This window comes from Phyllobates terribilis, unplaced genomic scaffold (assembly GCF_046119375.1).
Source record: "Phyllobates terribilis strain yellow unplaced genomic scaffold, ASM4611937v1 Scaffold_62__1_contigs__length_8034531, whole genome shotgun sequence".
Lineage (NCBI taxonomy): Eukaryota > Metazoa > Chordata > Amphibia > Anura > Dendrobatidae > Phyllobates > Phyllobates terribilis.
Window position 1 is genome coordinate 116,990 of NW_027362822.1, and position 26,339 is coordinate 143,328.

Sequence of the window (26,339 nt, forward strand, 5' to 3'; positions counted from 1 at the left end):
CCAGATCTATCCAGTAAGAGGACAACACCAGAGAGACTGTAAATAAGAAGATCCCAATGTTCCTCAGGATCATCAGGTAGATGGAGAGAAGGTGTCATGAGATCTCCCCTATGATGTGTAGATGGCTGTGAAGGTCTTGTGCTCAGTCTTGTTTTATCCACCAGGATTATATGTTTTATACTTGTGTAATGAGAACGGTGGAGATGGCAGGATTAGAGCTGATCATAGATGGGACTTCTCCATCTGTCTGTGACTTTTATAATATTTGTTTCAGGGTGAAGATCTGACCCATATTAATACTACAGAGACATATGTGAGGGGTGATGAGTGGTGTAAAGAGGAGATTCCTACATATGACTACCCAGGTGAGTAGTAACCACTAAATTCAGAGAAGTCACAGATTCTTCTCAATTACCGGCTGTGGCTGCTTTATCTGTGGTGTAGTCCGGCCGTATCACAATCATGTGATCTCCATTTTACCTCTAGACCACAACATTCTTCTCCACCCAAAACTGTTCAAATGAATTTGGGCATTGAAAACCCTTTTTCTAGAGAACTTGCAACCTGGAGATCCACCTACCCCCTGGAATTAGTAGACGCTGACCGTTACCTGCCCAGATCTGTAAACTACAAAGCCAAATGACAGCGTACGTAGAAAGTGCTGACAAGTGAGAAAATCACTTGAAGAAAAACATTATGATGGGCCTGTAAGAGAAAGCGGAGGGTGATGATGCTGTTGGCTTCCTAGATCCCTGATATCTTATTGGATGAATCTACCTTCTCTCCCTTCTGTGCTGCTGAATGTTCTCATATGGTCCCTACAAGACCAAGTTCAGTCTTTCTGGCCAAACTTCACTTTTATGATCGCAAATATTAAATGCGCAGTGAGGGACAAGTGTGAATTTCTGTACAAAGTTTCCCTTTATTCTGACTTTTTAATTTCTTTTAAAACTGAATAACTTGAAGCAGGATTGGGATAAAACTGCATAAATAACATTACACCTGTGCCATGATATCTCTCTAAGCTGTGCGTGGCTGATGGCTGTAATATACATCTATTCACGCCTGCAGGAGATGTGGTGGCATGGCTCGAGCCCTGATTTCATGGATTCACTCCACGTCATAAATTCCATTATGTTTTCAATCCTAAGGAATTCAGATTACTGCACAATCTCTCCTGAAATGGGGGCACTAATACTTTCTCTACTCTTCTGGTCAGGACTCATAGTAGCTCCAATGGTCCACCATAAATGAGTGCAACTCCGGTTTAGTGTTGGATTTCTCCCTTCATACATACGTTGGTGTTGGGGATGTAACATATATTTTTATTGTTGTATATTTTTTTACATGTTCATTCTGTATGATAGTTTATTTGGGGTTGGATCGGCCTGCCTCACCTATGTGAGTCTTTAACTACCTAGTAGTTACAGTTACAGACTAAAGTTTTTTTTTACTGAAGAAGACTGTTCAGCTTGATCGTTTCAGTCGGTGTTATTATATGTAGTCACAGTTTTGCCCATCACCCTTTAATCCTCCCTTATGGATCTTGACTTACACAGAGACCCCTAGGCTTGGGCCATAGTGTTACTTGCTGTTCTGTGGAGTGAGATGGGAAGAAGAATAGTCCGGTAGCCGGGCCAGAACCAGGAGGGCTGAGAAAGTACAAAATCAGAATACGCAAAAATAGTCAGTAAACGGGCCGAGGTCATAACAGGAACCAAATACACAAGCCGGGAGCTGAGCGCAGAGGACTGAACCCGAGGAGAACAAGGCTGGATCTGGAAGCTTCCGGCAATATGCTTCCAGCTTTAGTAGGGTGCGGTGCTTTCCATATGGCTGAAGCAGGGAGCAGATTATTGCAGCTGGACAGCACACACACCCATACTGCCAGACTGGATGGTACTACTGGTTCCATGCAAACTAATCTAAGTGGCTGGACAGAGCCTGTGCCGCCCAGAACTTTTGGTCCCGACGTCTTCTCAATCACCAGCGCCGCCTGCAGAATAAATAGGACAGCACCTGGTGACAGAAGCAGACGTCGCAGGAGCAGGTCCCAGAGGATATGGGACACACCACACCATACAAAATGTCAGAAAATCAGAGCAGTAGAAATTCCCATATATTGACTCCATTTTGAAAATTATGACCCTCAATGAATTAATCTTTAGAAGTTGTCACTTCTTTGACTCCACAGTCACTTTCCGGAAATTAGCACACAGTAGATGTTTCAAAGTGAAAATTACACATTGGCCATTTTATTGCCCAACACATAGTGCCCAGATTGTGCTCCGGGAGACACACACTGTAAATGAAGAGGGTTCTTCTCACTATAGTAATGCCAAATACATGGATGATAAATGTGGTTTTGGCGCACTGCAAGGCTCAGAAGCGAGGGGGAGATCTGACTTTGGGAGAGCGAATATTGCTGGATTGGTTTATAGAAACAAAGTTGCTTTTCAAGAGCCTTTGAGCCACTAATAATGTGAAAATCTCTGTTTTTCCACTGACAAATTATGGACCTGAGTGGGGACTTGTTTTTTGTGAGATGAGTAGAAGTTTTTATTGGTGTTATTTTCATCTACATAACATTGTTTGGTGGCTTTTTATTCCATATTTGGGAGGCAGAATGAACAAACAGTTGAACACCACGCTCCACTGGTTCATCCTATGAGGTTTTCTATTAGACTGTGAACTGTCATTGTCTTGGTAAATAATTCAATATATTTACAGAACTTACCCTTTTTACAGACAGTTTAAGTAGAAATGTTAAAAAATATAAATTTCAAGAATATTTTATTCAAAAATAATAATTGGTTTTATTCTTGACAGATGACTGTACCAGGAGATCAGAGGGACGGCTGACATCTTCAATTTTTAAATCAGTTGAGCTTGAGATCCCAGAGGATACAATTGAAGTGAATGCAATTACTCCAGATCTACCATCATCCCTTCACAGCAAAGATCAATCATCTGATCCTATGAAACACGTCCTGTCTTCTGATTCATTACCGACTACTAAGGAAAATCAAAGTCACAAAATAAGCATTAAAAAACAAACTGCTCCTAAAGCAAAGAAGCCATTTTCACGTTCAGAATGTGGAAAATGTTTTACAGAGAAATCAAAGTTTATCAGACATCAGAGAACTCACACAGGGGAGAAGCCTTTTTCATGCTCAGAATGTGGGAAATGTTTTAACCGGAAAGCGCATCTTGATAACCACCAGAAAACCCACACAGGAGAGAAGCCATTTTCTTGTTCAGAATGTGGAAAATGTTTTACATTGAAATCAAGTTTTATCAGACATCAGAGAACTCACACAGGGGAGAAGCCTTTTTCCTGTTCAGAATGTGGGAAATGTTTTAACCGTAAAGCGCATCTTGATAACCACCAGAGAACCCACACAGGGGAGAAGCCTTTTTCCTGTTCAGAATGTGGGAAATGTTTTAACCAGAAATTAGATTTGGTCTATCACCAGAGAACTCACACAGGGGAGAGGCCTTTTTCCTGTTCAGAATGTGGGAAATGTTTTATCCAGAAATCAGATTTTCTTAAGCACCAGAGAACTCATACAGGGGAGAAGCCTTTTTCCTGTTCAGAATGTGGAAAATGTTTTAAACAGAAATTTGATTTGGTCAATCACCAGAGAGCTCACACAGGGGATAGGCCTTTTTCCTGTTCAGAATGTGGAAAATGTTTTAACTATAAATCAGATTTTCTTAAGCACCAGAGAACTCATACAGGGGAGAAGCCTTTTTCCTGTTCAGAATGTGGAAAATGTGTAGTGCCGGCGTCCCTGCCCTCTGCTAGGCAGGGACGCTGTTCCCCTCACCGCTCTGCTCCGTGCCCGGCGTCCCTCTCCCGCTCTGCTGGCAGCGCGCGCTCCTTCCCGGCCACTGTGCTTAGGGCGCGCGCGCGCGCTCTCCCTCCCTCTTAAAGGGGCCGCGCGCGCCGTCCTAAGGAGTCCCCGGCCAATGGCCGGAGGACTTTACCATATATAAGGCACCTCCTCCAAAATGGAGGTGCCCGAGCAATGTTGTTTGCACCTGTGTCTCACCTGAGCTTCAGCCCTCAGGTCCCGTTGCCAGTTACCTGCCAGTTACCTGCCAGATTCCTGCCTGATTACTTGCTACCTGCCTGCTAGTCTGAGGTCCGACGGTCTGCCTTACTAATCCTGTCAGTCTGTCTAAGGACCAGCCTGCCCGCTCACCTGGGAGCGCACATCAGCTACCTGCCTGCTTGCCTGAGGTCCGACGGTCTGCCTTCCAACTCCTGTCAGTCTGTCTATGGACCAGCTTGCCCGCTCACCTGGGAGCGCACATCTGCTACCTGCCTGCTAGCCTACCTGGTGTTAGAACCTTGCTCTTAGGTTTTTCCTTTGCTGGTCACATGACCTTGTTGGCCTATTTAATCCTGCTCCGCCCTTCTGGCTTTGCTGGACTTCATTGTATATCTACTTTCTAGCTAGCCTGTGCTCTGTGTCTTGCTCTGTTAGTTTGCTTGGTCTACGGACCTCTATGTTCTATATATTTTGTTTGTTCGTCTGTCTGCTACTATTTCTGTTAGGAGGTGTCCCATATTCCTCCCAGTCCTTAGTACTTGTAGGGATTCCTTCCCCACATCTATAGGTCTCCGTACAGACTAGCTTAGGACTTTAGCAGGTCTGATCGCAGGATCAGGTCCCCTGTTACATCGTAGGGATTAAGCTGAGTTCTATCGCAGGGACAGATCTCCTCTCTTTCCTTAGCTCTGGTAGCAGAACATAACAGTAAGTCCAGCCAGCAAATTCTCTAAGGAAAGATTTTTCTGTTCCATCATGGTGTCGGTTCAGGATTTGGCTCATCGCCTGCAGGGACTCTCTCTGGAGGTGGCCGAGCTCCGTCAGCACGTGAGTAACTGTCCTGGAGCACATTTCTTGGAGCCTAAGGTATGTTTGCCGGATTTATTTTTTGGTGAACACCGAGAATTTTTTTCATTTAAAAATGCTTGCTTATTGTATTTTCGTTTGAGACCCAAGTCCTCTGGGGATGAATCCCAGCGCGTAGGGTTCATAATGTCACTTTTGCTCAAAGAGCCTCAGGAGTGGGCCTTTTCTTTGCAACCTAGTGATACATGCTTCAGATCAGTGGATAGTTTTTTTTCTGCTTTGGGCCTATTATTTGATGATCCTGACCGTGTCGCATCAGCTGAGACTGAGTTGAGACGTTTAAAACAAGGATCAGGTAATGTGGAAAAATATTGTACTCATTTCCGTCGGTGGTCTACTCAAACAGGGTGGAACGATTCTGCTCTGAAAAGTCTATTTCTTGCTGGGCTCAGTGAAAGGGTTAAAGACCTGCTAATTGCTTATCCTACACCTGAAGATTTGCAACAGGCTATGCAATTAGCTATACGGGTGGATAGAAGACTGCGTGCAAGGGTTAATGAGAGCAAATCCTCTGCTATGTCAGTTTCTGGTTATGAGAATGTATGTACTAACAGTGGTGAACCGATGGAAATTGGATCGGTGGCACCTCGCTCTCAAGAAAAAGACCGTCGATTTTTTGAAGGCTTGTGTTTCTATTGCGGAAAATCTGGTCATTTGATAAAAGCCTGTGAGCTTCGTATGAAGAAAGAAAAAAAAATGGTCAGTCACGCCCGTATTGCCTGTTTAAATTCCAAGGGTATATTTTTAGCTGCTTCCACGATTGCTCAGGAAAAAGTAATGGAATTTCGGGTGTTTGTTGATTGCAGGTCTACTCTGAATGTAATTGATGGGGGATTCTTGGAAAGACTCAATTTAAAACCCGAACCTTTGTCATCCCCCATTGCTGTGGTTTCTGTGGATGGTTCCCCTTTGAAGAATATTACTCTCAAGGTCAGTGAATTTCCTCTCACTATTAATGGTGTTCACCATGAGAAATTGGATTTGGTAGTGTTGAATAACTTGCCTTCTCCAGTAATATTGGGATTGCCCTGGTTAAAATTTCACAATCCTGTACTGGATTGGTCTACCAGTGAAATTAAATCCTGGAGCCATAAATGTTATGACAAGTGTTGTAACGGGCGTATTGCAGCTTTGGATAGGGGAGAATTGCCTGTTCCTATTCAGGATTTTTGGAGAGTTTTTTCTGAGAAGGAATCGCAGGTTTTGCCTCCCCATAGAGACTATGATTGCTCTATTGAATTTGTCCCTGGAGCGACTCTTCCTAAAAGTCGTTTATTTAACCTTACTATTCCTGAGAGGAAGGCTTTGGAGGAATACATACAGACAAGTTTGGCCGCCGGTCACATTAGGCCCTCTAAGTCTCCTGTGGCGGTTGGATTTTTTTTTGTAAAAAAAAAAGGACGGCGGTTTACGTCCTTGTCTGGATTTTCGTGAGATTAACAAAATTACTGTACGCAATCCTTACCCACTGCCATTGATTCCTGATCTGTTTAAGCAGTTAATGGGGGCCAAGTGGTTCTCTAAAATTGACCTTAAGGGGGCATACAATCTGTTGCGCATGAAGGAGGGTGACGAATGGAAGACTGCTTTTAACACTCCTGTGGGTCATTTTGAGAATCTGGTTATGCCTTTTGGTCTTACCAATGCTCCTGCATTTTTTCAGAATCTTATTAATGACATCCTTGGGCCTTTGATCGGCAAAAATGTGGTTGTGTATTTGGATGACATTTTGATTTATTCGCCGGATCTGGAGTCTCATTGGCGGAGCGTACGTGAGGTATTACAGTTATTAATGGACAATTCGCTTTCTGCTAAGCTGGAGAAATGTGAATTCGCTGTACAGAGAATTAGTTTTTTGGGTTACATTATCTCCAGCGAAGGTTTTGAGATGGACCCGGTTAAAGTTCAAGCTATACAGGAATGGCCTAGGCCTATTGGTTTGAAATCGATACAGAGGTTTTTAGGTTTCGCCAATTATTACAGAAAATTCATAAAAAATTTTTCTAGTATTGTCAAACCTCTGACCGATCTCACCAGGAAAGGTGCTGATGCGGTTCAGTGGTCTGCTGAGGCCATTGAAGCTTTTGTGTATCTCAAGGAGAGGTTCACCTCTGCTCCCATCCTTATGCAGCCTGATGTGACTAAGCCGTTTTTGGTTGAGGTTGATGCTTCCTCTGTGGGGGTTGGAGCAGTATTGTCTCAGGATAACGGGGATGGATTACATCCCTGTGCCTTTTTTTCAAAAAAATTTTCGGAGACTGAACTGAATTATGATATTGGTAATCGGGAATTATTGGCTATTAAGCTCGCATTTGAACACTGGCGCCACTTCTTGGAAGGTGCGGAATTTCCCGTTCAGGTTCTTACGGATCATAAAAATCTGATATATCTTGATGCTGCCAAGCGCCTGAATGCCCGTCAGGCTAGGTGGGCACTGTTTTTCTCGCGGTTTAATTTCTCCGTTACTTACATCCCTGGTACTAAGAATGTTAAGGCGGATGCCTTGTCTCGCAGTTTTTCTCCCATAGTCGGTGCTGAGAAAGAGGAGAACATTTTACAAGAAGGTGTTGTGATAGCTGCTTTAGACTCCGTTTTGGAAGATGAGATTCTTAAAGCACAGGAGAATGCCCCTTCTAACACTCCTCATGGGAGGTTGTTTGTGCCTGGGACCTTTAGGAGAGATTTGTTTGTTGAGTGTCACGAATCTCGGTTGGCAGGTCATCCCGGAATCTCTGAGACCAAGAGACTGGTGGGTCGCAGTTTTTGGTGGCCTGGATGGCAGAAGGAAGTCATTAAGTGGGTGCGCCAATGTACTATATGTGCTAGATCTAAGTCCTCACATACTCCTGCTGCGGGGTTGCTTTGTCCTTTGGAGGTCCCCAGTGCTCCTTGGACACATTTGGCTATGGACTTTATAACTGACCTTCCCCCCTCTGAGGGTTTTACTGTCATCTGGGTGGTCGTGGACCGTTTTAGCAAGATGTGTCACTTGGTTCCCTTCGTCAAACTGCCCTGCGCTAAAACTCTCGCTAAGGCCTTTGTCAAGGAAATTGTCAGACTTCATGGCGTTCCTACTGACATTGTTTCTGATAGGGGTCCTCAGTTCGTGGCTCATTTTTGGCGTGCCTTTTGTGACAGGTTGGGAATTCATTTGTCGTTTTCGTCCGGATATCATCCTGAATCTAATGGCCAGACAGAAAGGAAAAACCAGGATGTTGAGCAGTTCTTGCGTTGTTTTGTGGCAGACAATCAAGAGGGGTGGTCTGAGTTTCTGCCACTTGCTGAATTTGCTCTGAACAATCATACATCTTCTTCTGCTGGTTGTTCGCCTTTTTTTTGTTGTTCTGGGAGACATCCGTCGTTTGGGTCGTTCTCCAAGTTGGGATCTGCCGTGCCTGAGGAGGAGAATTTTTCCGGTGATTTGGAGAGAGTTTGGACGGATGTGCGTGGTAATCTTCAGGAGGCCAACAGAAAATCTAAAGACTACTTTGATAGGAAACGACAGGAGGTTTTGTTCGCTGTTGGTGACATGGTTTGGTTGTCCTCTAGGAATCTGCGGTTGAGGATTCCTTCTAAGAAATTGGGTCCCAAGTTTGTAGGGCCCTTTAAGGTGCTTCAAGTTGTCAACCAATCTGCTGTTAGGTTGGAGGTTCCTACCTCCTGGAGAATTAATCCGGTATTTCATGTCTCTCTGTTAAAAAAAGCTGTTGTGTCGGATGGTGACGCCTCTGCCTCTGTTCCTCTGGTGGTGGAGGACGGGGAATATGAAATTTCTCGCATCCTTGACTCTAGACGGTATAGAGGTAGTTTGCAGTATCTTGTGGTCTGGAAAGGTTTCGGACCCGAGGATAACTCTTGGGTGAGGTCAGATGATGTTTCCGCGTCCAGACTTATCAGAGCGTTTCACAGGAGATTTCCTGATAAGCCTGGTCCTAGGGGATCCGGAGGATCCTCTTAGAAGGGGGGGTACTGTTAGAACCTTGCTCTTAGGTTTTTCCTTTGCTGGTCACATGACCTTGTTGGCCTATTTAATCCTGCTCCGCCCTTCTGGCTTTGCTGGACTTCATTGTATATCTACTTTCTAGCTAGCCTGTGCTCTGTGTCTTGCTCTGTTAGTTTGCTTGGTCTACGGACCTCTATGTTCTATATATTTTGTTTGTTCGTCTGTCTGCTACTATTTCTGTTAGGAGGTGTCCCATATTCCTCCCAGTCCTTAGTACTTGTAGGGATTCCTTCCCCACATCTATAGGTCTCCGTACAGACTAGCTTAGGACTTTAGCAGGTCTGATCGCAGGATCAGGTCCCCTGTTACATCGTAGGGATTAAGCTGAGTTCTATCGCAGGGACAGATCTCCTCTCTTTCCTTAGCTCTGGTAGCAGAACATAACACCTGGAGGCTCCGCCGTCACGTGCTGTGACCACCTGCCTGTCCAGTGACTCCTGCCTGCTCACCTGGGAGCGCTCATCTGCTACCTGTCTGCTTGCCTACCCGGAGGCTCTGCCGTCACGTGCTGTGACCACCCGCCTGTCCAGAGACTTCTGCCCGCTCACCTGGGAGCGCTCATCTGTCGCCTGTCTGCTGGTCTTCCTGGAGGCTCCGCCGTCACATGCTGTGACCACCCGTTCATCCAGAGACTCTCGCCTGCTCACCTGGGAGCTCACGTCTATCTTCAGCCGCCACAGGTCGTACCAACCCTATATCTAGAGACTGCCCCGGTCACTTGCCGTGACCACCAGCCCGTTCATCCAGAGACTGCCTCGGTCACTTGCCGTGACCTCCAGCCCGTTCACTCAGAAACTGTCCCGTTCACCTGCTGAGACTTCCAGCCCGTCTTCCCTGGTCGCCACCCGCTCCCTTACAAGGACCGCCCCCTTGTATAGTAGCTCAGAGGTTCCGCCTCCCAGACCCGTTACAGTTTGCTCGGGCCATGGAACCCGGTGGCACCCAAGCTCCCTCGCTCTCGGACCTGTGTCATGAATTGTCCCGTCAAAGGTCCCAACAGGAGTCCATCCTGGGTCACCTGCGGAATGTCAATACTCGCCTGGACACTCTGACTGCTCCACCAGCAACCTCCGCCAGTGCCATGTCTCGCAATCCGGCAGCTCCACTGCCCACTAATACCATGGTATCTTACCCCGGACCCTGGCTTTCTGCACCTCCTCGCTTCGGAGGCGACTCCGCCCAGGCTCGGGGCTTCATAAATCAGTGCACCCTGCACTTTGAACTATTATCTCACCAGTTTAACTCCGACCGGGCCAAAATTGCATTCATCATGTCCCATCTCACCGGGGAGGCCCTGGCCTGGCTAAATCCTCTATGGGAGAGAGGAGACCCCCTGGTATCCAACTTGCCTGCTTTTCTCACGGCTTTCCGGAAAGTCTTCGACGAACCCGGACGGAAGACCTCATCCGCATCATCTCTGCTACGCCTCCGTCAGGAAAGTCTCACCGTGGGCCAATATGCCATACGGTTCCGTACCCTTGCCTCGGAGCTGGCCTGGGATAACGACGCTCTGGTTTCCGTCTTCTGGGAGGGTCTGTCCGGCCGTATTAAAGATGAGCTTGCCGGTCGGGACATTCCTACCACTCTCGATGACTTAATAACTCTTGCCACCCGGATTGACCTACGGTTCCAGGAGCGTGCCAGAGAGGTCACCCGTGAGAGGAGATTACCACGTCTAGCTCCTACTTTTCAGAAACCCGTCACTCCTTCTGTCTCTTACCAGGTACACTCTCCTGAGCCTATGCAGGTCGACCAGACCAAGATGGTCAAGACCCGTCAGGACTTACGCCGTGCCGAGGGGACCTGCTTCTACTGTGGCAGTAAGGAGCACCGGATCCGTGCCTGCCCGGAGAGGTCGGGAAACGCCTGTGTCTAGGTTCGCTCAGAGAGGTCCACCTAGACAAGAATAAATACTCTCCATCCCTGCTGTTGTCAGTTTCAATCGTCTACGGGGAGAACCGTTATTTCGAACTAGCCCAACTTGACTCTGGAGCAGCCGGGAATCTTATCTCACAGTCCCTGGTAGAGAAATACCGCATCCCCACCAAACCTCTGGCTGTACCCTTGTCTGTTGCTGCCGTGGATGGGGGTCTCTTACCACGCCCCATCCAACTCATCACCGAATCCATTACTCTGCAGGTGGGAATGCTGCATTCTGAAAGTATCTCCTTCCATGTTCTGCCTGGACTCTCTCACGCCCTCTTGCTAGGTCTACCTTGGCTCCAGAGACATGCACCCGTTCTTGACTGGCAGACCGGAGAAGTCCTTCGCTGGGGACAGGGCTGCCATAAGACCTGTCTGGTTCCCGTTCATCCCGTCCGTCCTTCTCCTACCCCAGCTAATCTACCTGGACTTCCGATCCCTTATTGGTCTTATGCTGATGTCTTTAATAAAAAGGAAGCGGAGACACTACCCCCTCATAGACCATACGACTGCCCTATCGACTTGTTACCTGGTACTTCTCCTCCCCGTGGGCGTATTTATCCATTATCCGCTGCTGAGACCCGCTCGATGTCCGAATATATTGAGGAGAATCTGGCCAGGGGATTCATCCGGAAATCTACCTCCCCGGCGGGAGCAGGCTTCTTTTTCGTCAAAAAGAAAGACGGCTCTCTCCGTCCCTGTATAGACTATAGAGGCCTTAACCAGATCACGGTGAAGAATAAGTACCCCCTTCCGCTCATTCCGGAGTTATTTGATCGTCTGAGGGGGGCTAGAATCTTCACCAAACTGGACCTCCGTGGGGCGTACAACCTGGTTCGTATCCGTCAGGGGGATGAATGGAAGACGGCATTCAACACCCGGGACGGCCACTATGAATATCTGGTAATGCCCTTTGGCCTCTGTAACGCTCCTGCCGTCTTTCAAGAGTTGGTCAATGACATCTTCCGGGACCTTCTCTACTCCTGCGTAGTGGTGTACCTGGACGACATCTTGGTCTTCTCTCCAGATCTCCAGACTCACCGGAGGGACGTTCGTCAGGTCCTGCTCAGGCTCAGGCAGAACCATCTCTACGCTAAATATGAGAAGTGCCTCTTTGAGCAGACCTCGCTTCCGTTTCTGGGCTACATTATCTCTCAGACCGGCCTACAAATGGATCCTGAGAAACTGTCTGCCATCGAGAAATGGCCCCGACCGGAGGGCTTGAAGGCCATTCAGCGATTCCTGGGCTTCGCCAACTACTACCGCCTCTTCATACCACACTTCTCTTCCCGGACTGCCCCAATTTCCGCGCTCACCCGTAAGGGTACTAATCCCAAAGAGTGGCCGCCCGAAGCAGAGGAGGCCTTTCTTTCCCTAAAACAGGCCTTCTCTTCCGCCCCGGTGCTGCATCGCCCGGACGGCAACAAGCAGTTCTTCCTGGAAGTTGACGCCTCCTCCTCTGGAGCCGGAGCGGTACTTACTCAAAAATCATCTTCCGGGAGAATGGTAACTTGTGGCTTCTTCTCCAAACTCTTCTCCTCTTCTGAGCGCAACTATTCCATAGGAGACCGAGAGTTATTGGCCATCAAGCTGGCGTTGGAGGAGTGGCGTTACCTACTCGAGGGGGCTCTTCATCCGGTAATAATTTACACTGACCACAAGAACTTGGCTTACCTCCAGCATGCCCAGAGACTTAACCCGCGCCAAGCCCGGTGGTCCTTGTTTTTTGCTCGCTTTGTCCTTCATTTTCGCCCGGCTGACAAAAACGTCAAAGCAGACGCCTTGTCCCGATCCTTTCTGGTGTCCGATCTCGAGGAAGAACCTAAACATATCATCGATCCCGCCAGAGTAATGCAGGTGGCTCCCGTGAGTCTAAATCGTCTCCCTCCCGGTAAGACGTTTGTTTCAGTACCTGATCGGGAGAAGATCCTACACTGGGGCCATTCGTCTAAGCTTGCTGGCCACGCCGGTCAGAAAAAGACCCTCCAGCTTATTGCCCGGCAGTATTGGTGGCCTACCCTGCACAAGGACGTAATAGACTTTGTTTCTGCCTGTGTGTCCTGCGCCCGCAACAAAGTCCCGAGACATCTGCCAGCCGGACGCCTCCTTCCGCTTCCTGTGCCTGCTGCCCCCTGGCAGCATATTGCTATGGACTTCATAACTGATCTCCCCGTCTCTGTCGGTTGTACGGTCATTTGGGTGGTCGCTGACCGCTTTTCCAAGATGGCTCACTTTATTCCCCTGCCAGGCCTCCCGTCTGCTCCCGAGCTGGCTAAAGACTTTATCCGCCATATCTTCCGTCTTCATGGCCTGCCCCTCCACATCGTGTCGGATCGTGGGGTACAGTTCACCTCACGTTTCTGGAGAGCCACTTGTAAACTACTAGACGTCACCCTGGACTTCTCTTCCGCTTACCACCCACAGTCCAATGGTCAAGTGGAGCGGATCAATCAGAACCTGACCAGTTACCTCCGGCACTTCGTTAATGCCCACCATTCTGACTGGGTGGATCTCCTACCATGGGCCGAGTTCTCTTATAATAATCACGAGAGCGAATCCTCCTCCAAATCCCCGTTTTTTGTAGTTTTCGGTCAGCATCCTCGGATTCCTTTTCCTGTCTCCACCTCTGTGGACAACCCGGCTGCGGAATCTCTCGTTAGCAAATTTTCCTCCATATGGGAGAGTACCCGGTCCGCACTCCTTCTGTCATCCGAGCGTATGAAAAGACACGCTGACAAAAAACGCCTGGATCCTCCACAATTTCGTCCAGGAGATAAAGTCTGGCTCTCATCTAAATATGTTCGACTCAAGATACCTTCTTACAAGTTAGGGCCTCGGTTCATCGGTCCTCTGGAGGTCATCAGTCAGATCAACCCGGTGGCCTATAAATTGAAACTCCCGGCCAACTTACGGATCCCTAACTCCTTCCATGTATCTCTCCTCAAACCCGTGGTGCTTAACTCTTTTTCCAAGTCTACAGGTACACCTCCTGCTCCGGTTTCCGCTGAGGACGAGTTTGAGGTAGAGAACATTCTTGCTACCAAAAGGGTAAGAGGAAAGACCTTTTTTCTGGTAGATTGGAAGGGGTTTGGTCCTGAGGAGAGAACGTGGGAGCCCCGGGAGAATATCCATGCCCCTCTCATCCTTGCTAAATTTCTGTCTGGCCTAAAAAAGGGGGGGCCTAAAGGGGGGGGTACTGTAGTGCCGGCGTCCCTGCCCTCTGCTAGGCAGGGACGCTGTTCCCCTCACCGCTCTGCTCCGTGCCCGGCGTCCCTCTCCCGCTCTGCTGGCAGCGCGCGCTCCTACCCGCCCACTGTGCTTAGGGCGCGCGCGCTCTCCCTCCCTCTTAAAGGGGCCGCGCGCGCCGTCCTAAGGAGTCCCCGGCCAATGGCCGGAGGACTTTACCATATATAAGGCACCTCCTCCAAAATGGAGGTGCCCGAGCAATGTTGTTTGCACCTGTGTCTCACCTGTGCTTCAGCCTTCAGGTCCCGTTGCCAGTTACCTGCCAGTTACCTGCCAGATTCCTGCCTGATTACTTGCTACCTGCCTGCTAGTCTGAGGTCCGACGGTCTGCCTTACTAATCCTGTCAGTCTGTCTAAGGACCAGCCTGCCCGCTCACCTGGGAGCGCACATCAGCTACCTGCCTGCTTGCCTGAGGTCCGACGGTCTGCCTTCCAACTCCTGTCAGTCTGTCTATGGACCAGCTTGCCCGCTCACCAGGGAGCGCACATCTGCTACCTGCCTGCTAGCCTACCTGGAGGCTCCGCCGTCACGTGCTGTGACCACCTGCCTGTCCAGTGACTCCTGCCCGCTCACCTGGGAGCGCTCATCTGCTACCTGTCTGCTTGCCTACCCGGAGGCTCTGCCGTCACGTGCTGTGACCACCCGCCTGTCCAGAGACTTCTGCCCGCTCACCTGGGAGCGCTCATCTGTCGCCTGTCTGCTGGTCTTCCTGGAGGCTCCGCCGTCACATGCTGTGACCACCCGTTCATCCAGAGACTCTCGCCTGCTCACCTGGGAGCTCACGTCTATCTTCAGCCGCCACAGGTCGTACCAACCCTATATCTAGAGACTGCCCCGGTCACTTGCCGTGACCACCAGCCCGTTCATCCAGAGACTGCCTCGGTCACTTGCCGTGACCTCCAGCCCGTTCACTCAGAGACTGTCCCGTTCACTCAGAGACTGTCCCGTTCACCTGCTGAGACTTCCAGCCCGTCTTCCCTGGTCGCCACCCGCTCCCTTACAAGGACCGCCCCCTTGTATAGTAGCTCAGAGGTTCCGCCTCCCAGACCCGTTACAAAATGTTTTAAACATAAATTTGATTTGGTCAATCACCAGAGAACTCACACAGGGGAGAAGCCTTTTTCCTGTTCAGAATGTGGAAAATGTTTTAACCAGAAATCAGGTTTGGTTACGCACCAGAGAACTCACACAGGGGAGAAACCTTTTTCCTGTTCAGAATGTGGGAAATGTTTTAAACAGAAATCAGATTTGGGTAAGCACCAGAGAACTCACACAGGGGAGAAACCTTTTTCCTGTTCAGAATGTGGAAAATGTTTTAACCGTAAAGCGATTCTTGATAGCCACCAGAGAACCCACACAGGGGAGAAGCCTTTTTCATGTTCAGAATGTGGGAAATGTTTTAACCAGAAATCATATTTTGTTATTCACCAGAGAACCCACACAGGGGAGAAGCCTTTTTCCTGTTCAGAATGTGGAAAATGTTTTGTGAAGAAATCCTCACTTCTTAGTCACCAAAGTACTCACACAGACGAGAAGCCATTTTCATGTTCAGAATGTGGAAAATGTTTTAAACAGAAATCAACTCTTAATAAACTTCAGAGAAGTCACACAGGGGAGAAGCCTATTTAAATTCTAACCGAAAATTGTATCTTCTTAAAGGGGTTTTCCACTTCTCTTGGCACAACGACTTCTCATTCCTCATGTTTGGCCTTGTTAAAATAAAAACACTCATACGCACCTCCCGTTGTGGCACCGTTCCATTGGTGTCACAACTTGTTTTTCCGGGGCTCACATAAGGTTATTACATCACACAATCCTGCTCCCAATCAACGCCGCCTTCAGACGTATTGAAAATCAACAGGAAAGACATGGCCTGGACATACAAATGAGAGCACTCTCTTCAGACCGTGTTCCTGGGGGAATTATAAGCAATTTCCGGCCTTAAACATAACGTCCGATATGGGAAAGAAAGACGAGATCGGAGGTTAATCTGAGGTCCTCCACCTCCGTCAGCATGTCTGGTATGCAGTGTTTCTTATCGAAAGTCTTATCATCCTGCTCTGGAGCCATTACTGCCTCATCTCAGCTTGGAAAAAGAAGCAGTATTAACCCTCATGATGCCAGACAGCTCAAGCCTGGAAGTCCTGCACCAACTTCTCTCTTAATGTAGGCCTCACAAGAAAACATCTCCACAAATCTCCCTGTATTCTCACCAAAGCCCACATACTGAGCAGTGCTTGCTGCACAGGAAAATATACTCCCCCAGCCACAGGGATTTTAATATGGGGAAAGCCATAATTGATTTGTATTTCATATTGTGTCTATCCCTACTAAACAAGAGATAGAGCAATATATACAAAGGCTGAAGACCACGTACAAAACTGAAATATGTCCCCTCACTTCTAGCCTATCACAGCCTACTGACAAGGTACAGAGATAAGAGGATGATGTCGTACAAGTTGTGGCCATCAAAATGCTGAGAAACAAACACTGAATCTTCACAGCCAGCAAATAAACAGTCTCTTTAATATCATTGATGACCAAGAAAATCACAATAATATCCTGAAATCATCAATGCACAGGCGATTATGCCAACACTGTGGACACTGTTCAATTACATCCTTGGTGACCCTATTGAAAAGGAGCTGGAGATCGACAGGGCGCACCGTACATTAGGCAATCATGGCCCAGATCCTGAGCGTCCAAGGGACATTATCGGTCACGTACATTTTTTCAATGTAAAAGAGGCCGTTGTGAGGAAAGCAGGGGATTTGGGTCCTGGTGATTTCAATGGAAAACGCATACAATTGCTCACAGATCTATCCTGAATGGCACTTGCTCAAAGAAGGGTATTGAAACCACTACTTGATACTCTCTAGGAAAATGGTCTGATGTACTCATGTGGTACCCTTTCCAGCTGCAAGCCCAAAAAATATGGAACATTGTATACTTTGAAAGATCAAAGCGACATGAGACCATTCTGTGATGTCCTGGACATTCCCAGGATTCATATATCTGCCTGGCCACCTTCTCCACCATTGCCACAGAATTTCGGCACCTCACAGAAGGCTTTCAATGGATCAGGAATTTAATGGTGATGCACCCAGACGGGAAAGGAACCTGCCAATCATATGAGCTCCTGAAATGAATCTTCTTTTCCCTGATGAGAGAGACAGTTTGCCAATGCTTACTTATTTCTTTCAGAATATAATAAGATATATCTAAATAAAGTTTTCGGTGCCACTCTTCCACTATGCAGAATGTCTCAGTTCATATCTTAGAACGCCATTTAATTTGAGTTCACATTATATTACTGTAATATCAGGCTGTATTACTTTGCTCGCTATATATTCTATGGTTCCCCCTAATAGGAACCCTAGGACTAAAGGTTTGACTTACGCCTGTAAAGACAACTCCCAGTTAGGGACTTGCATTGGGATCTGCTTGTTTCGTAATTTCCTGGTGTTCGATATATTCATAATCTATACCTCTTGGCCACTGAGAGGTAGACGTTACTATCTACCATCTATACCTCCTCTTTACTCTTAATCTTTCTCTCCTCCCCTCCTCCTTTTTTTCATATAATATGACACAACGCAGAACTCGTTCATTGAATGTCAGAGGACTTAATGTTCGGGAGAAAGGAGCTCAAGTGTTTTATCATATGAATAAACAACACGTTCATTTTCTCCTTCTTCAGGAGACCCACTTTAGAGGCGATCATATACTGTACCTCAGATTACTAACAGATATTATTCATCTTGGCGTCACAGTACAAATGCTGTTTTGAAGTCTAAGGTGCGGAGTATAGGCCGCCACAGATCACTGCCGCATACCATTGTAGAAACACTGTCTGACACTGAGAGGATGTATGTGTTTAAGATCTCCATCTATTCCAACATTTTGACATTGGCAAACTTATATCTCCCTAATTGTGACCTAATTAAGACATGATGTCAATACTTAAACAAACTAAAACATTTTCTGTAGGACCTTATCATCATTGAAGGTGACTTTCATTTTGTCTTAGATCCTTCTTTAGAGGCGTTCCTGGGCTGGAGTCACCAATCGAAATCACCCAAAAGCTTTGCTAAACGTTCTCCGGTCTTTCCAACTGGTCGATGTATGGAAGATACAACATCCAGATGTAAAGGATTATACGTAGTATTCTCCTATACTCAATATGCATAGCCGTAGAGACTTTTCCTTCATTAGTCATCACTTGCTTACATGGCAACCTACATCTCTGATAGGGATTGCTATATGGTCAGATCATGCTCCTGTATATTGTAATCTGACTATACCTGACTCCACCAAGGCTTCAACTGTGGGAACTTAAATGATAATCTGCTGAAAGACTCACTCTGTGTCTCAGACCTTCTTGAGACTATAGACTCCTTCACAAATATGAGCATGATGAAACTGCCTTACCATTTCAATGAGAAATACTCAAATGCATCCTCAGAGGGATACTAATAAAACATAGATCCAGGCTTAAAAGAGAAAGCAGCTAAAGTCTCCCATTTGCTTGAGCGGATTGAACTCCTTGACAAACAACATAAATGATCTGCTTCCCTCCAGACATACGCAGACCTGCTTAACGCTAAGCAAAGCAGCTAAGCAGCTAAGGTAGTTTCATGGATGGGTACTCGCAAATATTGTGGAATTTCAGGGCACCTACTTATGGAAGGAACCAAGCGGAAGCTTCCATTCTCGGTACTAGATATGGGGCCTCCTCGAGAAAATGAACTAAAATGTCTTAAGCTAAAGTTAATATATAAGGTGTGGGATAGGGGTAAAAATATTCTTGGGATTGAAAAGTACACAAACTATACTCCTTTATGGCACAACTATAACTTACCAGAGCTACAGAAACTAAATAATTTTAGTGAGTGGGTGGATAGGGGTATATGTTTGGTATCACAACTCTTAAGGAATGGATTATTCAAGAGCTTTGAACAAATAAAGGCAGATTTTAGCCTTTCACATAGGGTGCTTTATCAGTATCTGCAAATACGTCATGCATATAACACACAACTAGAATAACCGCCATACTGATTGATAGACATCACCCGATAGATACCATTGCTACAGCGGTGAATACAAAATGTCTAATATCCCTTATTTATAGGCAGTTACTTGCCCTACATTTGGGTAAATATCCTTTGATCGTTAAGACAAAATGGGAGGAGGATGTGGGTCCTTTATCTGAGGAAACTTGGATTTGACACCGAATCTTTCATTGTCAGAGTCACAAAGATTGTCCCAAATTCTTCTCATTCATAGGGTATATAGATCCCCAAGTATTTTATTTAAAATTTTAATACAAACTGATGACACATGCCCTAGATGTGGTCAAAATGCTGCCAACCTGATACATATGATGTGGGAATATTGACGACTACTGGAAGGGAGTGATCGCTCTTGTACTATCTGTATTTGGGATACAACTTCAGTTGGAACCTAAAATCTGTATCCTGAGACTCCTGGGAGAGGACGTAGACCAGACTCCCATATGGCAATAGCTAGCTCCAGAATATTATTCTAGCCAGATAGTTGTTGGCTCTACATTGGATAGAAAATTCTCCCCCAACGATAACAGAACTAAAATCCAGGATAAATGACACTATGCTTGGAAAGGGAGCTTATATATGAAGAAACGCTGTCAAGAAATCCATACACATATGGGACAATGGTTAATTACCCCCGGTATTGCCTCAGAAAACCTTCTCAGAAATACTATACTGGACCGTTTGTCCATTTCCTTACAGTAACCCAGGAATTTATATCCTTATACCCAAGGTGTCAGCGAATAATAATTGTCTCAGTCCACATAATTGTCCCTTCTTAGATATATTCTTTTTCTTTTGATGTCCCAATAGGGAAAAAAATAATCAGTCAGGAATATTTCAGACATTTATGTACAAATGTAAAATTACTATTCCAAAACCTTGTACTATAGAGCGATATTGGGATTTGTATCATTGTACACCGGTTGTTGTATTGTTACTGGTTATTTATTTTTATTTATTTTTTTTGTCACAAAGTTTGTTTACAAAAAAAAATGTTGGTAATTATTTCTTTTGTTCAAAATGATCTGATTGAAAAAAGAAAGATGCTAAGGTCTATAATAGATCAAACATATACAAAATATCAAGATCGCATGCAGAGGTATTCTTACAAATTCGCAGATAAATGTGGTCTCACATTGACAAGGAGGTTACATCCACACATGTAAAGGACATATGTATCCAGAATAAAAGGGGCACCCGGCTATAGACTCATAACCCCACTGACATAGAGGAAGCATTTCATTGCTGTTATAGCTCACTATATAATATTTATGCACAATACCACGACGTGCCACCTAAGAGTCTTGAAACAAAAATTGACAAATATATTATGGACACTACCGTTCCTTCCTTACAGACCCCCGAGCAGGAGGTACTAGACAAAGCTTTCACTGAAGGAGAGATATGAGAGGCCATTAAATCATTCCCTATTGGGCAGGGAGTTAAGGAGATATAGGGGAAAGAGAAAATATACCTGTGTAGCTTATATAATGAGAGGAACAGATGTGTGACACCGTGTCTCACCAGAGAGATCTAGGACTGTAAAGAAAGACAGATACGATAGGTATCCACCACATCATAGACAGCCCCAGTGTCAGAGGAATACAGGCATACCATAGGATTTGTTCAGGATTTCCTAGGTCTGGCGTCCTGACGCGGTATTCACCGCTTGCCAGCGTGCGGCGCCTGTATCAGAGAGCACCCGGAAGTGTTTTATACAGGCATGCAATGAGCGTGCAGAGACCCCGGCCAATAGGAAAATTGTGACCACGGCGGAAGTGACGCTATCGGTTGCTAGGTAGATGAATATCCGGTCATGTGATGCCTATGGTGCGTTCCAGATGGGTGGAAGTATGTGTTCCAAGCTAGTGATAATACTATGGATCAGAGATATCACATTCCGAGGCTGAGTACTATGTTTTAAATGGATACAAGGTGGATATGGGAAATGCAATGGGGCGGAAGAGGGAGAATGGGATGATCCAAATTAGTAGGACCAGCGGAAATAGAATTTGATGTTCCAGAAGGGGGTTAATAGGATATTAACGTTGGATCTAAAAAACATGTCAATATCTTTCAAAACATGTAAACTGTCAAAGATCGACGGTTGGGTCGGGAGATGAGGACTACTACTCCTCTCATCCGACCGCCGCTCCCACTGATAACAGCGAGAGCGGCGCTGCTGAGGGGAGCAGTAGTTTTCCTCAACAGAGCCGGCGTGCCCGCGGTGAAAAAAAGAAAGAAAAAAAGTAAAAAGAGAAAAAAAAAACCTTATGCTCACCTGTCCGGCGACCCCTGGTGTCCTCGGTCCCAGCAATGCTCTCCTCCCGGCGGCTGGCGTTATACTGCTGGGAGTGCGCTCGCTCCTAGCAGTATACTGTGCTTCCAGGACCTGTGGTGAAGTAAGCGATCAGCTGATTGGTTACGTGACCGATCAGCTGATGATCACGTGACCTCACCCTGGGAATACTCTCAAGTTCTGAGTGGTAAGCTCACCGGGGCTGATCTTAAGCTGATCAACCCCAGTGACCTCACTCCTGCACAGCAATATATACTGACAGGAGTGATTTTACACTCCTTGTCAGTGTACATTGCTGTCTTTTACAGCAGTGACATCAGTGATTGGGTGAATGGCAGTAGCTGACACCGAGCTCTTTTCTTTGGTGATGTCAAGATGTCAATCAGACCTTTTCATGACCAAACATAAGTAAAGTAAAGAGTTAAATAAACACACAGACATAAAGCAAACACTTTATTTGAAATACAACAGGCACATTCTTTAATCATTTAAATTAACCAATATACCGAACCCAGTTCTGACGGAAATCCAAGGGTTTAAGCAATGTCCACCAAATAACTTTATTTAGCTCCAAAAAACACATAAAAAATCAAGGCAAAACCGCACATTTTATCCGCAGCATTTTTCCTGCCAAGGAGATGCAGAAACGCTCAGGAAATTTCTGCTTCAAATCCTGATCGTGCGCACATAGCCTCAATCTCAAAGGCAAAGAAAGATCTCCTTAGGCACTTTATAATAGTCCTGGAAATCTAACGTAGTCTACAAATGGATACCTTAAAAACATAAAAAGAGAATTAAAAAACAAGATACTGTCCCTTGTTCACCAATTTATTAGAAAATATGGATCCCCCGCAGGTCCGGCATAGTTCAGCGCTTCCCATGACGTTCCCTGAATCCGTTGATAAAAGTGTATGGAGAGTCTCCATAGGCTTTTAGCAGCCGCTACTCCCGGTTCCTGCTGCACTCTGAGACCCGGCGGCTCTGCACAGCAGTGACTTCAGTAACTATACTGCTCATCAGAGTCGCCGGGTCACACTGTCCTCTGTTAGACCTGGCGACTCTGATGAGCAGTATAGTTACCAACGTCACCGCTGTTCAGAGCTGCCAAGTCCCACAGAGCTTAGCGGGACCCAGGAGTGACTGCTGCTAAAAACCTATGGAGACTCAGAACAAATCTCCATAGGCTTTTATCGACGGATTCGGGGAACGTTGTGGGAAGCACTGGATTACATTGGACCTGTTATTTTCTAATAAATTGTTGAATGAGAGACAGTGCCTTGTTTCTTTTTCCCTCTTTTTATGTTTTTTTGGTTATCCATTTGTGGACTACATTGGATTCAGTGGACTACGTCAGACCTGCATGTTTTTTTTGTGTTTTTTAATAAATTAGTGAACCAGGAAAAGTGTTGGGAAATGTTTATTCAAATGAAGTATTTTTTGTGTGTTTTTATTTTTGATTGCTGGGTCAGTAATGGGAGTGTCTTATAGACACCTATTCATTACTACCATCAGAGCTTGATGCCAGCTGTGATTTTTGACAAATTACAGCTGACATCAATCCCAAGACACTTTACACTGATTGTCAATGCATCAGGGCAATTGGGAAGAGCAAAGGCAAAATGCCATAATTGGTGCATCTCATAGACTTCTGGTATATTTAAGCTGGGAAGGGCCCAATAACCAGGGACCTTCCCAATCTGATATCAGCTCTCTGCTGTATGCTTTACCTTTGCTGGTTACAAAAATAGGGAGGGGTGGGCACATCATTATTTTTAATTATTTATTTGTTAGGTTAAACAAGGCTTATCGACCATTAATGCCATTGGAAAGGCTGTAAAGGGTGAAAATTTATATATGTAGGGGGGTTGTGAAATTATATGTAGGAAATCTATCTATTATCTATCATCTCTCTAACTTCTTTCTATCATCTATCGATATCTGTACATAACATTGTTTTCTTAGTTTTGTAATCAGCTTTAGGTTACATAGAGGATTATAGTAAGTAAAAGACGATGTTAATGACGCATTGTATACGGATGCAGGCGAGAAAAAGATCGCACACTCGCATGACAATCGTCCAACTTTTCGGGATGAACATCGGAGCGATTTATAATCTGCTGATGTGAACAGACCCTTATCCGGACTCTGAATATAGTCTATCAAGGCCGCCCTCCCTGGAAGGGGTTAAACATACGAGATTTCGGCCTTTTAGCTCCTGGCATGAAGTGGATAGCACAATCATATGCCGCCATATGGTAGACGTCCGGTAACTGGTGATAATCACCTCATGTGTCGTCCCACGTTACATCCTCACATAAAACCGTAGAAAAGGCGGCGCGGGGAAATTGTGCCAGAAGTGAGGGGCAAATAATGGCGGAAATGTCCCTGACTGCGGAGACGTCTCCATGTAGAGTCTTCACCCCGGATATCAGGACAGGAGCCGCGCAGTTCACACTGTGCATCCACTGAGGCCCCTGATCATGTGACCCCTGACTCCTCCCCTCCTGTGACCTCATCACAGGTCCTGTGCGCACACAACAGCCATATATGTGGTGGCGGCTCTGCAGGTGGAGGTATGTGGAGACCCCATTACTGGGCGCAGGGGCATTAACCCCTTCAGCACGGAGGCTCTTTGGGGGTCTCTGTGTGGTGTGAACAGTGAGGTAACAGCTGTGGGCAGAATGCGGCTTCGCTGGTTCCCGTCCACATTAGATCCCTTCAGACGACTGCAGGATGAAGGACAGAAGCCCAGAGACGTCCTCACACAATGGCCGTTCCTTCTCTCCTAGTTCCAGCACAGTGATGTAGATACTGGTGATAATCGCCCCCATATTCTCTGTATTCCTCCGGTGCGATGGATTTACCCTCAGGTTCAGCAATGCTCCTCCGCCATCTCTCCTCGACCTCAGCTATTTACCCTTTCAATGCCACAAAACTGAACGTTCTTACAGTCACCATTGTGTTCTCTTAGGAAATGTGTGGAATCGTTGGAGGGGTTAATGGGCGCTGATTAATGGGGTCTCCTATGTGCTCATTAATTCTCTGCCTTATTTACGGGAGCAGCAGCCGACATATCTGACATTACATCCCAGACACTGAATACCATATGCTACAAATTCACTGCTGCAGGCGATCGATTGTGTAATGAAATGTTTTTATTTAATGTGATTAAACCTATTTCTTGTGTTCGGCATATTTACATGGTGAACATTCATCAATGCCGCATTGGTGAAAACCCAGAGGTGTAAGGCAGGTTCTCGTTATCGGCTTCTCTTGGGATTAAACCAGGAGACAGGAGATGTGAAAGGGTCGGGGCCGAGAACTAACAACCATCTCATAAAACCATCAGACAACCATCTCGTGAGAAACGTATTCAGCTGCCGACTCTGAGGAAGTAACTGCTTGTTGTCTGGGGCCTAAAATATAAAGGTTTTATTAGTAGATGTAAAGAAGAAAACTAAATACTGTAATATAATAAATCTGATATGTTTCCCTTATTATCTGCAGTAATTGTATTATTACACAGGATTCTTTATGATGTTACATCGGCTCATCTTCTTCTCATTCAGGTCCGTACAATATTGGATCCTGTCAATGAACATCTATATAAGAGAATTTTCCTTATGGACCCATCAAATATCGATATGGACAGAGACAAGATGGCGGAGAGGATATTACACCTCACCCTAGAGATCCTCTTCCGGCTTACTGGAGAGGTGAGAGATTCTGATGACGTCACATTACATCATTCTTATCTATGGGAATAACAGATGGACAGAACTGGAGAGGTGAGGACTCTGGAAATGTCTGGAGTGAGATTTATTAATGTGTCTCTCCATAACCAGGATTACACAGTAGTGAAGAAGACCTCTAGTGAGCGCTGTCAGGACCCTGTGTCTGAGGGATGGGGAAGACCCCTAAGCCCAATCACAGGGCCTCCATCTCGCCCCCTGATACATGAGGACATTAATGACCAGAAGATCCTAGAACTCACCTACAAGATGATTGAGCTGCTGACTGGAGAGGTGACGCTGCTGGGAATGCTGGGACATTATACAGTAACACTATGGAGGGATCGGGGGGTGACGGTATCATTGTATGTGTCAGGTTCCTATAAGGTGTCAGGATGTCTCCGTCTATTTCTCCATGGAGGAGTGGGAGTATTTAGAAGGATACAAAGATGAATACAAGGACGTCATAATGGAGGTTCCCCAGCCCCTCACATCACCAGGTAATAGACAGGACTAAGTACACACGGCCTATAATTATCTCTATGTAAAGAATGAATTCAGCCCTGTTTGTGTTTCCTCCGGATCTATGCAGTAAGAGGACAACACCAGAAAGATGTCCCCGTCCTCTTCTTCCACAGGACTGTAAACAAGAAGATCCCAATGTTCCTCAGGATCATCAGGTAGATGGAGAGAAGGTGTCATGAGATCTCCCCTATGATGTGTAGATGGCTGTGAAGGTCTTGTGCTCAGTCTTGTTTTATCCACCAGTATTATATGTTTTATACTTGTGTAATGAGAACGGTGGAGATGGCAGGATTAGAGCTGATCATAGATGTGACTTCTCCATCTGTCTGTGACTTTTATAATATTTGTTTCAGGGTGAAGATCTGACCCATATTAATACTACAGAGACATATGTGAGGGGTGATGATCGGTGTAAGGAGGAGATTCCTACATATGACTACCCAGGTGAGTAGTGACCACTAAATGCAGAGAAGTCACAGATTCTTCTCAGTCATCAGCTGTGGCTGCTTTATCGGTGGTGTAGTCCGGCCGTATCACAATCGTGTGATCACCATTTTGCCTCTAGACCACAACATTCTCCTCCACCAAAAACTGTTCAAATGACTTTGGGCAAT

General features: G+C 46.1%; 2 protein-coding genes across 2 annotated transcripts in view; both read left to right on the forward strand.

Annotated features, from left to right (window-relative positions):
* On the forward strand, positions 1-20,175 carry LOC141192484 (uncharacterized). The gene is made up of 4 exons (XM_073662011.1): positions 1-76; positions 275-365; positions 2,830-3,790; positions 15,145-20,175. The coding sequence occupies exons 3-4, from the start codon at positions 2,979-2,981 to the stop codon at positions 15,725-15,727; spliced, it is 1,395 nt and encodes a 464-aa protein (XP_073518112.1). The 5' UTR covers positions 1-76; positions 275-365; positions 2,830-2,978; the 3' UTR covers positions 15,728-20,175.
* LOC141192501 (uncharacterized) overlaps positions 16,687-26,339 on the forward strand; it is a 21,762-nt gene continuing 12,109 nt past the window's right edge. The window contains exons 1-3 of the mRNA XM_073662028.1: positions 16,687-16,765; positions 18,129-18,259; positions 26,079-26,169. Coding sequence (XP_073518129.1) covers positions 16,687-16,765; positions 18,129-18,259; positions 26,079-26,169 — 301 coding nt within the window. The remainder of the gene's footprint in view (positions 16,766-18,128; positions 18,260-26,078; positions 26,170-26,339) is intronic.

Coding starts and splice junctions, on each gene's coding strand:
- LOC141192484 (XM_073662011.1), top strand. CDS start 2,979: ATGAAACACGTCCTGTCTTCTGATTCATTACCGACTACTAAGGAAAAT. Junction 3,791..15,144: donor GGAAAATGTGTAGTGCCGGC/GTCCCTGCCCTC, acceptor TCCGCCTCCCAG/ACCCGTTACAAAATGTTTTA.